The sequence below is a fragment of the Neltuma alba genome, unplaced genomic scaffold (genome assembly GCF_004799145.2).
Source record: "Neltuma alba isolate B1F8T4 unplaced genomic scaffold, ASM479914v2 tig00011337_pilon, whole genome shotgun sequence".
Taxonomy (NCBI): Eukaryota; Viridiplantae; Streptophyta; class Magnoliopsida; order Fabales; family Fabaceae; genus Neltuma; species Neltuma alba.
The window spans coordinates 186,356-198,594 of NW_021636039.1; the positions used below are offsets into that span (position 1 = coordinate 186,356).

The window sequence follows — 12,239 nt, forward strand, 5'->3', positions numbered from 1 at the left end:
AAAAGTCTGCAGAAAAATGATGAGCTACCTAAAAGCACATGGATTGACATGGCTGCGCAAATTGTCAAGTTAATGCATCTGGACTATTGCAAGGGTCAGAAACTGACGTGATAAAGTTCTTGTGCATCACATTGTCCATGAAACTTGCCAAGTGAAAACAATTGGAATTGCCTGATTTAGGAAAGATTAATAACAGCTTTGTTTCTGACTAAGAGATTTTTACCTTTTTTTAAATTGTTCTAACCAACACTTCAATGGCTCTGTGTATCTGAAATTATCAGGCCAATGGACCATCGCAGTATTTCTTAGAGAAAATTCTATGTAAGAAAGATATGCCCGAGCACTGTATACAATTACAGGTTGAATTTCCTGATCATTTTTAAGCGGGTCAGAGATGGCGGATCACCGAAAAATATGGTGATTAAAATTCAACCTCTAAACAACAGTATGCAAAGAATTCTTGGTGTCACAAAGATCAATGTTACGTCTACCACTAAGTGCTACAAATTTATCATTAAACTGTAACAAAGGACACTTATCTATCAAGTTGGAACCATGGTAGGCTTCTTTGAGAAAAACTGTACTTCTTACACCCTTATTAGTGAGGTAAAAAATACCCTGATGCTTTATCAAGCAAAGCAATAACTTAGATGGTAAAAGATACTCTGAATGAAATGCGTCCAGCTGTGTAGATGTCATCCTCTTCTCCATGGTCAAACTCAGGAGCTCATGAAGAACTGCCACAACTCGTTTGCGAGCTTTAGGATCAGCAACATCAAATCTTCTCGCATTCAAATAAGGAGAAGGAAACTCCATTTTCTGCCACTTCTCAAATTGCTCAAGATAACCAACGTTTGGTCTAAAACCAGACGGAAAACTCACCCTAAATGCATGTGGACCTAGATAGTTTCCATCTTTTGATATCTTAACCTTCTTTTGATATTCAGCAGGCTTCAAAATTCCTTCCCGAGCTAACTTAGTCTCCCTAGCAGTGACAGCCAATGAAGAATCCCAATTTTCCAAAACAAGACAAGCTCTCCCATTGAATTCTCTCACAGAAAAGAAATTAGGGTACTTGGGAATCAAGGAGGTCTTGAAATCATGCGGCAAACCCAATTCTGGTCCAACAAATTCAATAGTTTCAAGTGGAACACAGCACTCAACAGATAACATTAATAACTTCCTCAGGTTGCTCACCAAAATTGGTTCCATAAGAGCCCTGGTCTCGGCTTCTCCACCGGCAATCTTTCTGGCCTTTTCAGTGAGACAAACGAAAGGAGGTTCTCTGTTACCACCACCAGCACGGAAAATTGAGGGGTACCTCTCTATAATAGACATAAAATTCCATTTCTGCACAAACCCTACATGCTTTTCAAGGTCACGTAGAAGGATGGATTGGTTTTTTTGGGATTGGATAATGGACTTCAACTGTAGAATCAGGGATGGCTTCTTCTGTAATTCCATGACCCTGTCAAGTTCAGGTACCCTGTGGTAGATTTTCTTTTTGGGTCTTCTACCACCGCCAGCTTTCTGTCTGATAGCCAACCACATGAAAGCAGGCGTGGGAATAGGGATTGGTCTGAGTTGGAGATGACGATGCATGAATCTATTCTTCCTTTGCTCAAAGAGAAGTTGGAGATGGATGAGTCAGCAAGCAGCTAAAATGAACACTTTTTGCAATTCTCGAAGGGGAAGACGATGTTGAATCCACACAAATCTGATCAAATACACTGGAATAGCACAAAATGATCAGACACAAAATAACCAGAGGAACATTTTACTCAAAAAATTACTTATAGGTTTTAGTATCATTGCAGGCAAAATCCATGCTTCCTCCGTCTGCAGCTGACTACTTTTGTGCTGGGAGAAACCCTGAACCCAGGGAGATAGATGCGGCTTAACCATGTAATGTTTATGGTGTTTGAACTCAATTCTGCCATTATATCACAATTATATGTCAAGCTTGTACATGCTCGTCACTCAAGATATGCATATATAATTGTATACAGATAGGATGAGAGGAGAGAACCAATTGCAAATCATTAAGATGGTCATATATATATATATATATAAATGATATCTTTACACCACAACCACCCGCACAGCCTTATACTCAGCAATTAAATTTAAATCGGCAGCAGAGGAGTCAAATATTCTTAAACTTGCTTGAAAAATCAGAGAACCAATAATTGTTTATACGTATCACACAATCATGGAAACATTTTTTAGAACAAATTAACCGCGGTAACAAAAGGGGGACGGAGTTCATGGGCACAAGCTTCATTTTAGTTCATAAACTAACATGGAAAATGGATTACAGAGCATTCATGTTTCCTCTATGTTGATAAGTGAAGAACATGGATTGTCAAATAAAGCAACTCAGCTTAGCCACGTACAACACTTTTTAAACCAGACATGGATTGTTACCAAGTGGTTATCTCTTACAAGTTTTCATTTCTGCAAAGGAACAATCTGTTGAATCAAACAGGAATAAACAATTCAAAACACAACAGGCACTTCAAGGCCAATGAATAAGGACACTTAATTTGCTTTCATGAACACTAATGAGGCTGTATCTCACGAACCCATACCCTATGTCGAAGCTGCGGAGACCTGATAAACAAGCCGAGAAGAGAACGCCAGAGGGAGGATGAGCCCGAACGGAAGAGTGCGAACTGCAGGGTAACGCTTCGAGTGACGAAGTGGGAGACGGAGAAGGCATGAAGTCGGAGAGGGCTGCGAAGGAGACCGGAGTACAGCAAGTGCGAGAGATGCAGAGAGTAGCCCGGGAGAGGAAGGTAGAAGTGAGAATACGGCCGGCCCGACCCGGCTGGCCCACAGGCTCAAGTTGTTAGGTTCAGGTTTTAAGCTAGCAGGCTTAAAAATGACCGGACAGGACCCATGGGCGAAAAAGATTGGTTTTACCTTATTAAAATTTTAAAAATATTCTAATTTGTTAGGCTTAATTGTGACGGATTCAAAACTGTCAAATGGGCTTTCAGTGCATTTAAAAAAAATTATTATTTTTCATATTTTTTATATTTTTATAAAAAATAAAAATAAACTAATGAATTTATTAGTAAAAGACATAAATATGAATAAAATTAAGTTACAAATACAAAATATATCATATCTAAATATCTATTAACATTTAAGAATATCTTAAACATTCATAAATAAGAAAACAACATCAAAAAGTTCTATCAATAGTGTAAATGTGCAATAGATAAACATTATTATTATTATTTTAAATTTCATTATCACTATAATCAGTTACTCTTCTTCATGAGTATGCTCTTCTTTCATAACAAAATATCAAATTTTTTTTTTTTAAATTTTGTGATGTAGCTATTATTTTACTTTAGTTTGAAAAGCATTGTTGTTGAAACTCATAAATTTTTAATTCAAATTATAGAATTACAAATTATATAAGTATAAAAATATTCATATAGTTTAAAAATATCAACACATATAATATAAATCAAATCATTATTAAAATCCAAATTAACCTATTTTTTAAAATTTAATTAGACAAATTATTGTCTAAAACCAAATAAATCAAACCATTATGTGAAATTTAATTTCAAAATGATAATAATAACTAAATATTTGAAATGTTATTAACAATTTAAAAAAATTAATAATATTAGAATTATACAAAAAATTTATATAAAAACAAAAAAAAATATAAAAATGCTTAAACGAGCTGATCCTCAGGCCCACACGACTGGTCGGCTTAAACTTTCAGTCTTATAGAGCTAGTCTTTTTAAACTGGTTTTGTATTTAAAGAGAAAAATTTTAAGCTTGATCCTTATAATCATTGGATCTAAACGGACTAGCCCGCGAGTTCATTTGTTTTTTCAGCTCTAGGGAAGGTTTGGTGGTTTTTTTTTTTTTTAAATGTTTATCAAAAGGGCTCAGTGTTTTTCATTAAATTACAATTTTGCCGTTGACATTTTTTTGGGCCAAAATAATGTTGCCAGTTGCCATCCACGAATGATTTGTTTTTTTTTTACCTTTCAAATTAGCACCGCGTGAAAGAATCATTTAAAGACATCTATAAATTCACGTTGACAATTGGATATTCATAACTATAATATGACTTTTCACAGTAAAAATAAGTGACTTTACAACTAAACTGATACATTCACAATCAAACTAAACATTTTCACAACCAAAATACAAAAATTTATAATAAACATTAGGTGGTTTATAGCAAAGATGAGCTAGTTTACAACTAAACATAAGCATTGATGACTAAGCTAATTGAATTCACAATTAGTGATTCATAAGAGGCATTCAGGGATTTAAAACCATTGACAATAAGTGAAGGAGTTAACATTCACAAATAAAATACATGAATTTACAACAAATGGCAATAAGTGAGACATTTAGCATTTATAAGTGAAATACGAGAATTAACTACCAAGATTAAGTGATTCACAAGAGGAATACGAAAATTTACCACGATTGGTAGTAAGTGAAGGAAATGGTAATTTTTCCAGCTGTTGCACCAATAAACATTAAATTGTTATAATCAACTTGTAAATGCACTAATTGTTGCTATAAAAAAAAATTTTGTTTATGAAATGAATAATCATTTAAAATTTGATGAAAAAATATGTTTGTTTTGTTCAATATTTACGTAAAGTAAAATGAAATGTATAGAAAATTAAAAGGATAAAAAAAGTTGACTGCAAAGATATCTGTTAAATTTTAATGAAATGAGGCCTAAAAACACTTTACTAAAATCTATATCTTAGATTTAAGGTTTTGATGATAACGAATTAAGGAATGTATGTTTTAGTAAGTTGATCAATCATCTAATCGATCAAAGGTTTATCGATCATATGATAGATAAAGTTCTTGTGTGAACAACAAATTTAGCAGAAATGCTAATCGATAACTTGATAGATAAATCAATTTGTATGTGTTGATTGATCAATTAATCGATCATTGTTAACACTATTTTGTATAGAAGTTTGCAGAAAATTATTGATCAATTGATCGATAATCTAGTGATCGAACAACTGACAAATAATAGGACATAATTTTTGGTAAGTATTTATTGATCACTTGATCGATAAAAAAGTCATCGATGAAGAGACAGATAAATGGTAAAGCTTCCTTCTCTCGTTGAATTTTGTTTTAATAATCATTTATCAATCACTTTATCGATCACAGATTTATCGATAACTTGTTCTGTCATTATATAATAACCTACCTATTTATCGATATTTCTCTGAATGTTTAAGTGTTTTTGAAAAGCCCTTTATCAATCACTTGATCGATCAATGGTTTATCGATCAAACAATTGATCATTACCCTTTTACTAGATTAAACTATGTTGAAACATTTCTTCGATCACTTGATTGATCATTTCTTTATCAATAAAATGATCGATCATCCATTCTATTTTCACATAACATGATCGATCAAACCTTTTCCTTGCATCTCAAAAACTAAGTTTCTCCACTATATTTTTATCGATCACTTTATCGATCAATTTTTAATCAATCACTTACTCATCATCTTAGGATTTGTGCTCTTTGAGAAAATCTTTGTTAAAACTTTTTTATCGATCAAATTTTCTATCATCCATTTATCAATAAAGTATTCGATCAATGTACTTTGAAAATCAAATTTTCTCTTGTTTATCTTTATCAATAAATTGATCGATCAAACATTTTTCAATCACTTATTCGATCAATGATTTAGCTCTTTCAATACTAGAAGCTGCGGTGTGATTTAAGAATCTTCTGAATATTTCTCTTCGAGCTTTTGTCAGCCTTGCTAATTATCCTAATGCTCTATATTAAGGGTTTCAAAATCATAGGTGACCTTGAGCATTTTCTCTACATAATCTTTCTGAAATTATTTTTTTCATTTATCGATCACTTGATCGATCATGTATTAATCCATAACTTGATCGATAAATATACTTATCTGTTTAAAAATCTTTCATCTTAATTAATCGATATCGTAATCGATAAACCAGTTATCAATCATGTCTTCTATCAAGGATGATTAGTTCATAGTTATTGGATCTATTGTTTGATTGATTTCCTTCTCATCTACCATAAAAATATTATTCCCAATTGGTTAGTTATCTTCTTGAGTTTCATTCTGAAAGACAAACTTATTAGAGTGAAGTATTTTTACAGATTACGAAGAAAGTTCAACAGTTATCCAATGATTATTTAGTAGCCTGTAACCTACCATGTTAGAAGCAATAAATGGCGAATACCGTTGCAACTAGAAAAACACGCAACCGAACTCTCAACGGCTAGAAGCTCTTCTGTCTAACGGTTATTAAACTTCTGCAACTATAAAAGGTGCAAAGAAGCATTGAATGCAGATATTGAATACATGAGCTACCTTCTGAAAATATTTTACTGTTGTATTTAATACTCTGTTTTCGTTTTTAACGAGCTTCAGTGTTTCTCATTCATTTACTCTGTGAGAGAGAATAATACACCAACTTTAATCACTTTCTGAGTGTAACTCAAGAGTATGACTCTTGAGTGGGTTTGTAACCTTACGGGTAGTAAGGGGGAGTGATTGAGAAGATCAATTGTTGTACTGAGGCACCAAGAGCCCGGTTAATCTTGGATCATAGTAGAAATCTCGAAAGTGTTCTGAGAACTAGATGTAAGTTAAGTGGTTAAGACTGAACCAATATAAATCCGGTATCTTTGATCTGCGGTGAAATCTTTCTAACTCTAAAGCTCTCTGTTTTACTAATTTCATTGTTTCAATTTAGTTAAAATTTTTATAACTCATCCAATTCACTCCCTTTTTGGGTGAGACAGTCACTAATGTTATAAAAAAAAGATTATGAAGTCAAACATTTTATTAAAAAAATATATGTTTGGATTTTGAAAAAAAGAGAGAATGCGAATGTAAATGAGAATAAAATCGTGAGCGAGTTCTAATATGATAAAATGATTATATTCCATGTATCATGTAATATATGTGTGTGTATTAGTGATTGAGTTTAAAATATTTTAAAATGCTTTTAATATGTTGATTGTCTTACTTCTAAAATTTTAAAATAATAAATCAATATGAAAAAGATAATAACACCTTATCGGATCTAATAAAACTCTCTCTCTCTCTCTCGCAGGGTCAATTTAGTCTTTTAGCTTCACAATTTAATTTTAAATTACCTTTTATGAAAGCATTTTCAAATTAAAAAATATATTTGATCAAAAACCCAATCATAATTTTAAAAGTAATTTTACGATATATGAAAGATGAATTCACCTCGATTTACAGAAAAATAATTTTTAAAAACACTTTTAAGTGCTCCAAGCACTTCCGAGATCTCTTTAGAGGGGTTAAATGGAATTCTCCCACGGAAGAGAAAAACAAACCACACAGAATTTTCCTTCCTACCGTATGACAATAGCAAATCATTATTGAAAGAAAAGTCATTAGAACGAGTATTATTGTTATGTAGCAATCATGTATTGGAGGATGTTTCCCAAATATCGGTGCAGGGATGTTATCCCTATGCAATATGGCTAGAAAATGACACAAATTAAACGACGCAGAAGCAAACTCAAGATGCTGGGCTTCCAAATTATTACTCGTACATGCGGGAGACAATCAGATTCATAACGGGTAAAATAGACCCAAATTTAAAGCTTGTCCTCGTATTCTGAAAGCGGAGTCATCTGCTCTTTCAAGCCCTTCCTCTTGCGAATGTCTGCAATAATCTGTGCAGCTTGCGTTCCAGGCTCAAGTGGATCCGATGACAACATATCCCAGTGATCAAATATCAACTGTGGGAAAGCCTGTCCTGATGTTGCAGCCCTCAATGTGCTCGAGAACCCAAAAGACTCAATCACAGGCAGGTATGCCTTAATGTTGTAGAGTGGGGTCCCAGGTCTCTGCATTTCCTCAAACACATGTCCACGTTTCTGGTTAAGAACACTGTAGATTCCACCCAGAGCCAGCTCAGGAGCTTGGATCTCCACCAGATAAACAGGCTCAAGCAGCCTGGGCTTAGCAGTCAACTGGGAAGCATAAAAGACTCGCCTTGCTGTTGGAATTATCTGACCACCTCCTCTGTGGATTGCATCAGCGTGAAGAACAACATCACAGACTTCAAAACAAATGCCCCTCATGTTCTCTTCAGCCAACGCACCTTCTCTTGATGCCCACTGGAATCCGGCAACAACAGAGTCCTTGATTTCATTCAGGTACTGCACTCCCTTACACATATCCACCACCATGTTAGGCCCCGTGGTTTCGGGTCCAAAACACCAGATTTTCTTGGCAAGATCCTTGTCCCAGCCAAACTCTTCGGCCAATATTCTCGAACGGCTCTTGGGGTCATCTCTGGGTCCAATCTTGCCTTCATCAATTGCCTCTGCAAGCCCTTCCTCCATGGGTCTTGCTTCCATGTATAGACGGTTGTGCTTGTTGGGTGACTTGCTCATCACGGTCCGGCAAGATCTCTCGAGAACAGTTTCACGGAAGGACACAACAGGGTCGGACTTTATAATCTCAGCTCCGCCCATGAAATCGTCTTGCAAGTCCTTCAAACATATCTCGAGATGTAGTTCTCCTGCACCAGCAACGATGTGCTCTCCGGACTCCGCGATGGTACACATAACCATAGGATCTGATTTGGCCAACCGTTTGAGACCTTCAACAAGCTTTGGAAGATCAGACGCAACCTTGCACTGAACAGCAACACGTACCACAGGGGAGACAGAGAACTTCATTGCTCGGATAGGATGGGCATCGACTTCCTTTTCATTTGTTAATGTAGCATTTTTGGTAATATATTGATCCAGACCAACCATAGCAACTGTGTTGCCACAAGGCACATCCTCAACAGTTTCCTGCTTCTTTCCCATCCAGATGACAGTTCTTTGCACATTCTTAACATACAAGTCCTTCTTCTCCCCAGGGACATAGTTTGGCCCCATGATTCTGACCTTCAAACCAGTGGAGACCTTGCCAGAGAAGACACGGCCAAAAGCGAAAAACCTGCCCTTATCAGATGCAGGAATCATTTTTGAGACATAAAGCATCAGGGGTCCATCACGATCACAATTCCTGATTGCTGTGGCATACTGATCATCGAGAGGTCCCTCGTACAGGTTTTCAACACGATATTTTTGGGCTCTTGATGGGGAGGGAAGATGGAATATCATCATTTCCAAAAGTGCACTGCTTGCTGGGAGCCAGGTCTGCATGACACGTTTCATCAATGCTTTACCCATCAGTTCCTTTTCCTCAGATTTCATGGTGACTCCAAGCTTTTGCAACATAGGCCACAACTTATCCTTTTGATCATTCATACAAGTGGAAATTATCTGCTTGATAGGCTCATAACAGAACTGAACAAACCCACGCTTGCAGGTAGATGAACCAGTGTGCCTGGTGGTCCATTTCTTGGTTGCTGGATCAAAGAAGTTCTCACCCCACAGCCTTTCCATCATCTTTGACTCATCAACTCCAAATTTAGAGGCATACATCTTAGCAAAGTTGGTCAAAGTGAAAGCCCAACCATGCAAACCAGCAGAAAAAGCAACTGTTCCTTTCTCAGGATAAACCTGACAATCACCAAGCAGGGGATCTTCATATGTAGCCATGATCACATTGGCATTCTCAACAACCCTTTGAAAGGTCTGGTAAGCCTCCTCTCCATCCAACTGGAGCTCAAGGAAGCACCTGTCCATTTTATTCACAGTCAAAACAGGCTTAATTCTTTCTCCAAGTGCCTGTCGAAGCACAGTTTCAGTTTGGACGCAAACACCTTCAATACAATCTACCACCACTAGAGCTCCATCAGTTATACGAAGTGCAGCTGTGACCTCAGAGGAGAAGTCCACGTGCCCAGGGGAGTCAATCAAATTTATAAGATACTCATTGCCATTGCGTTCGCCTCTGTAGCTCTTGAGAGCCTCATCAGTCAATGCGTAGTAGAGAGAAATGCCAGTAGATTTGATTGTGATGCCACGCTCTGCTTCATCTTGACGGGTATCAGTCATCCGGACATCACCCGCCACTTCCTGGGCAATAATCCCAGCAGCCGCCACAAGAGAGTCAGTGAGGGTAGACTTCCCTGCAATTGGAAATTAAGACCATAAAGTGTGATTTCACGACATCAAAGAAAAGCGATTTCATGACATTACAGCTTGGTTATGCAATAATAACATATGTTAAAAACAAAACACTTTTTCCCAGATGCCAATGAAGTTATTTTTTGCCTCTACATATCTTGAAAGACATATGCAGCAAACGTTACAATACAAATGCCTATGCCTTTTCTCTCACAAGAAACAAGAAAGATCTATTACCGGACTAAATACTATGCTGCAGAAACAGTAAAAAAATTGAGCAAATATTACATGTGCTGCCTAATCCATACCATGATCAACATGTGCGATAACAGACATGTTACGAATATTGTGCTTAAGGTCCATAATGCGACGGAGCTCTTCAGCTGTGAATTTCACCTGCACATATTAAGACAACATTAAAAAGAAATTACGCAGAGTCCATGAATTCACCAACTTCAAATTCCAGGAGCATTTTTATTGACTTACCATCTTGTCTTGTCTTTATATTCCAAAGCAAAAAGGATTGATTAAACTAATTTGAAACTGCAAAAGTAAGAAAATTACAGAGTAAGATAAGCGATAGAATAAATGAAATGCAATGCAGGGCAAGCAGAATTACCAAGACAACTCACTTGGAAATCAAAACAAAATATACCCATAAATAGTCAGCAAAAATTATGATAGCTGTTGAATAGACAACAGGTGAGTAGACAACAGGAATTGCTACAAATATAGAATCATTAAGGTTTATCAACTTTCATTCGAGGAAGACAAATTGTCTTTACACTTCAAAGATGCAAATGTTTCAAGTTCTCTACAGTTTGCAAGAAGAGGCTACAAATATAAACAGTGATTGTTAAAAAAAAAAAAAAAGGCATTATCTCAAATAACCCAGAGGTAGGTTAAATCACTGTGCATATTTCTTAAAATAGGCATCAGAAGGATGAATTTTTTTTCCCTTTTAACAACTGATTTACCAATGAGATGAGCTAGATCCAAAGTCAACTCGATCACCCATTTAAACCTCAAAAAACCTCAAGACTGTCGAGTGCTAAAAGAATAAGTTAAGCATTACAAACATCGAGAAGAAAGGTCCTAACGATGATCAAGATGACCAGCGAAACATGTCCTATAGAGGACAAGCAAATGAAGAAAGCTATATCTTTTAGCTGCAAAACTTATATGTGCTAAGAGATGATCAAACACACCCACCCAAAAAAAAAAAAAAAAAAGCTAAAGCAAAAGCATATATCTAAAGCCAATCTAACTCGAAACTACAACAAAACACAGAGAGAGGGGGAGCACTGATCAACTATTAGAGAAACGATAAAAAACAGAGGATAGCGACCAAGTCGATAGTTTGTAAGTTTAACGAAATCGAACCTTAGAGAGATGGCACTGAGTGGCGGTGAGGAAGCCTTATTATGGTGATTCTTCCTCGGAGCCTTTCAGGAGAACGTCTCGCCGGAGACAATCAGATAGATATCTTCCTGAACGTCTCGCCGGAGAGAATGAGATAAGATAGTCCCGTTTCCTTCCACTACATGGGAAAGTTATCTATTCCTAAGCACATGAATGAATCTTGGACATTTCTGGACTTGTGCTGCGTGTCATCGTTTCACAGGGCCATGCTAACAATCTCTTAGCAATTTGCAGTGGAACTTTTCCTTTGTGTCAACGGAGAAGATGCTGACAAGTGCTGCTTCTTAGCTGTTCTGTTGTTGTTTTTTTTTTTTTTTAAATTTAAATGAAGCTACCTAACTGTTTGTTTCTTAATTGGTTTTACTTTCCGGGAATTGAGAAAAAACAAAGAAGAAAAATTAAATTGAAAATTTCTCTCTATAAATTAATATCATCTCATGGTCTTAAGGAAAATTAAAACTGGGGTATCACATAAAAATCTAATTTTTTAAATAATAACTGAAATCTATTCGTTTGTTAAGAAAACAATTACAAAAGCCAACTTAAATAGACCTGGTAATGAAGACAATAGCCCTTTAGACCAACCAATATGAATAAATATCGTGTACATGATCCCAATCGTATCAAGCTGGAGGAAGGCAAAAAATCACAAACACCTTTGGGCATCATGGTCATTAAACTCTGCAAATTATTTATACATCTCGGGAGACTTTTTATAATTCTTGTAACAAAGA

At 35.9% G+C, this 12,239-nt stretch overlaps 2 protein-coding genes across 5 annotated transcripts; both read right to left on the minus strand.

Annotated features, from left to right (window-relative positions):
• Positions 1 to 395: 395 nt before the first annotated feature.
• LOC114712099 (protein WHAT'S THIS FACTOR 1 homolog, chloroplastic) lies at positions 396 to 2,816 on the minus strand. 4 transcript variants are annotated; one of them, XM_028896567.1, is made up of 3 exons: positions 2,592 to 2,816; positions 1,794 to 1,933; positions 396 to 1,730 (listed from the first exon to the last, which is right to left on the minus strand). In XM_028896567.1, exon 3 carries the CDS (start codon positions 1,600 to 1,602, stop codon positions 436 to 438), a length of 1,167 nt encoding a protein of 388 aa, XP_028752400.1. In that variant the 5' UTR covers positions 1,603 to 1,730; positions 1,794 to 1,933; positions 2,592 to 2,816; the 3' UTR covers positions 396 to 435. The 4 variants fall into 4 exon arrangements, with proteins under 4 accessions (XP_028752400.1, XP_028752401.1, XP_028752399.1 ...); XM_028896568.1 differs by lacking the exon at positions 1,794 to 1,933; XM_028896566.1 differs by having other exon boundaries at positions 396 to 1,872.
• A 4,580-nt stretch (positions 2,817 to 7,396) lies between these two features.
• Positions 7,397 to 11,604, minus strand: LOC114712098 (elongation factor 2-like). Its single transcript, XM_028896564.1, has 4 exons — positions 11,467 to 11,604; positions 10,570 to 10,626; positions 10,392 to 10,479; positions 7,397 to 10,085 (listed from the first exon to the last, which is right to left on the minus strand). The coding sequence occupies exons 2-4, from the start codon at positions 10,570 to 10,572 to the stop codon at positions 7,645 to 7,647; spliced, it is 2,532 nt and encodes an 843-aa protein (XP_028752397.1). The 5' UTR covers positions 10,573 to 10,626; positions 11,467 to 11,604; the 3' UTR covers positions 7,397 to 7,644.
• Between the last annotated feature and the right edge of the window lie 635 nt (positions 11,605 to 12,239).

What these genes read in the sequence shown, in the direction of transcription:
- LOC114712099 (XM_028896568.1), bottom strand. Translation starts at nt 1,602, where the DNA reads ATGCATCGTCATCTCCAACTCAGACCAATCCCTATTCCCACGCCTGCT.
- LOC114712098 (XM_028896564.1), bottom strand. An exon ending in TATCGCACATGTTGATCATG is followed by an intron (nt 10,086 to 10,391) that starts GTATGGATTAGG and finishes TTCCAATTGCAG; the next exon opens with GGAAGTCTACCCTCACTGAC.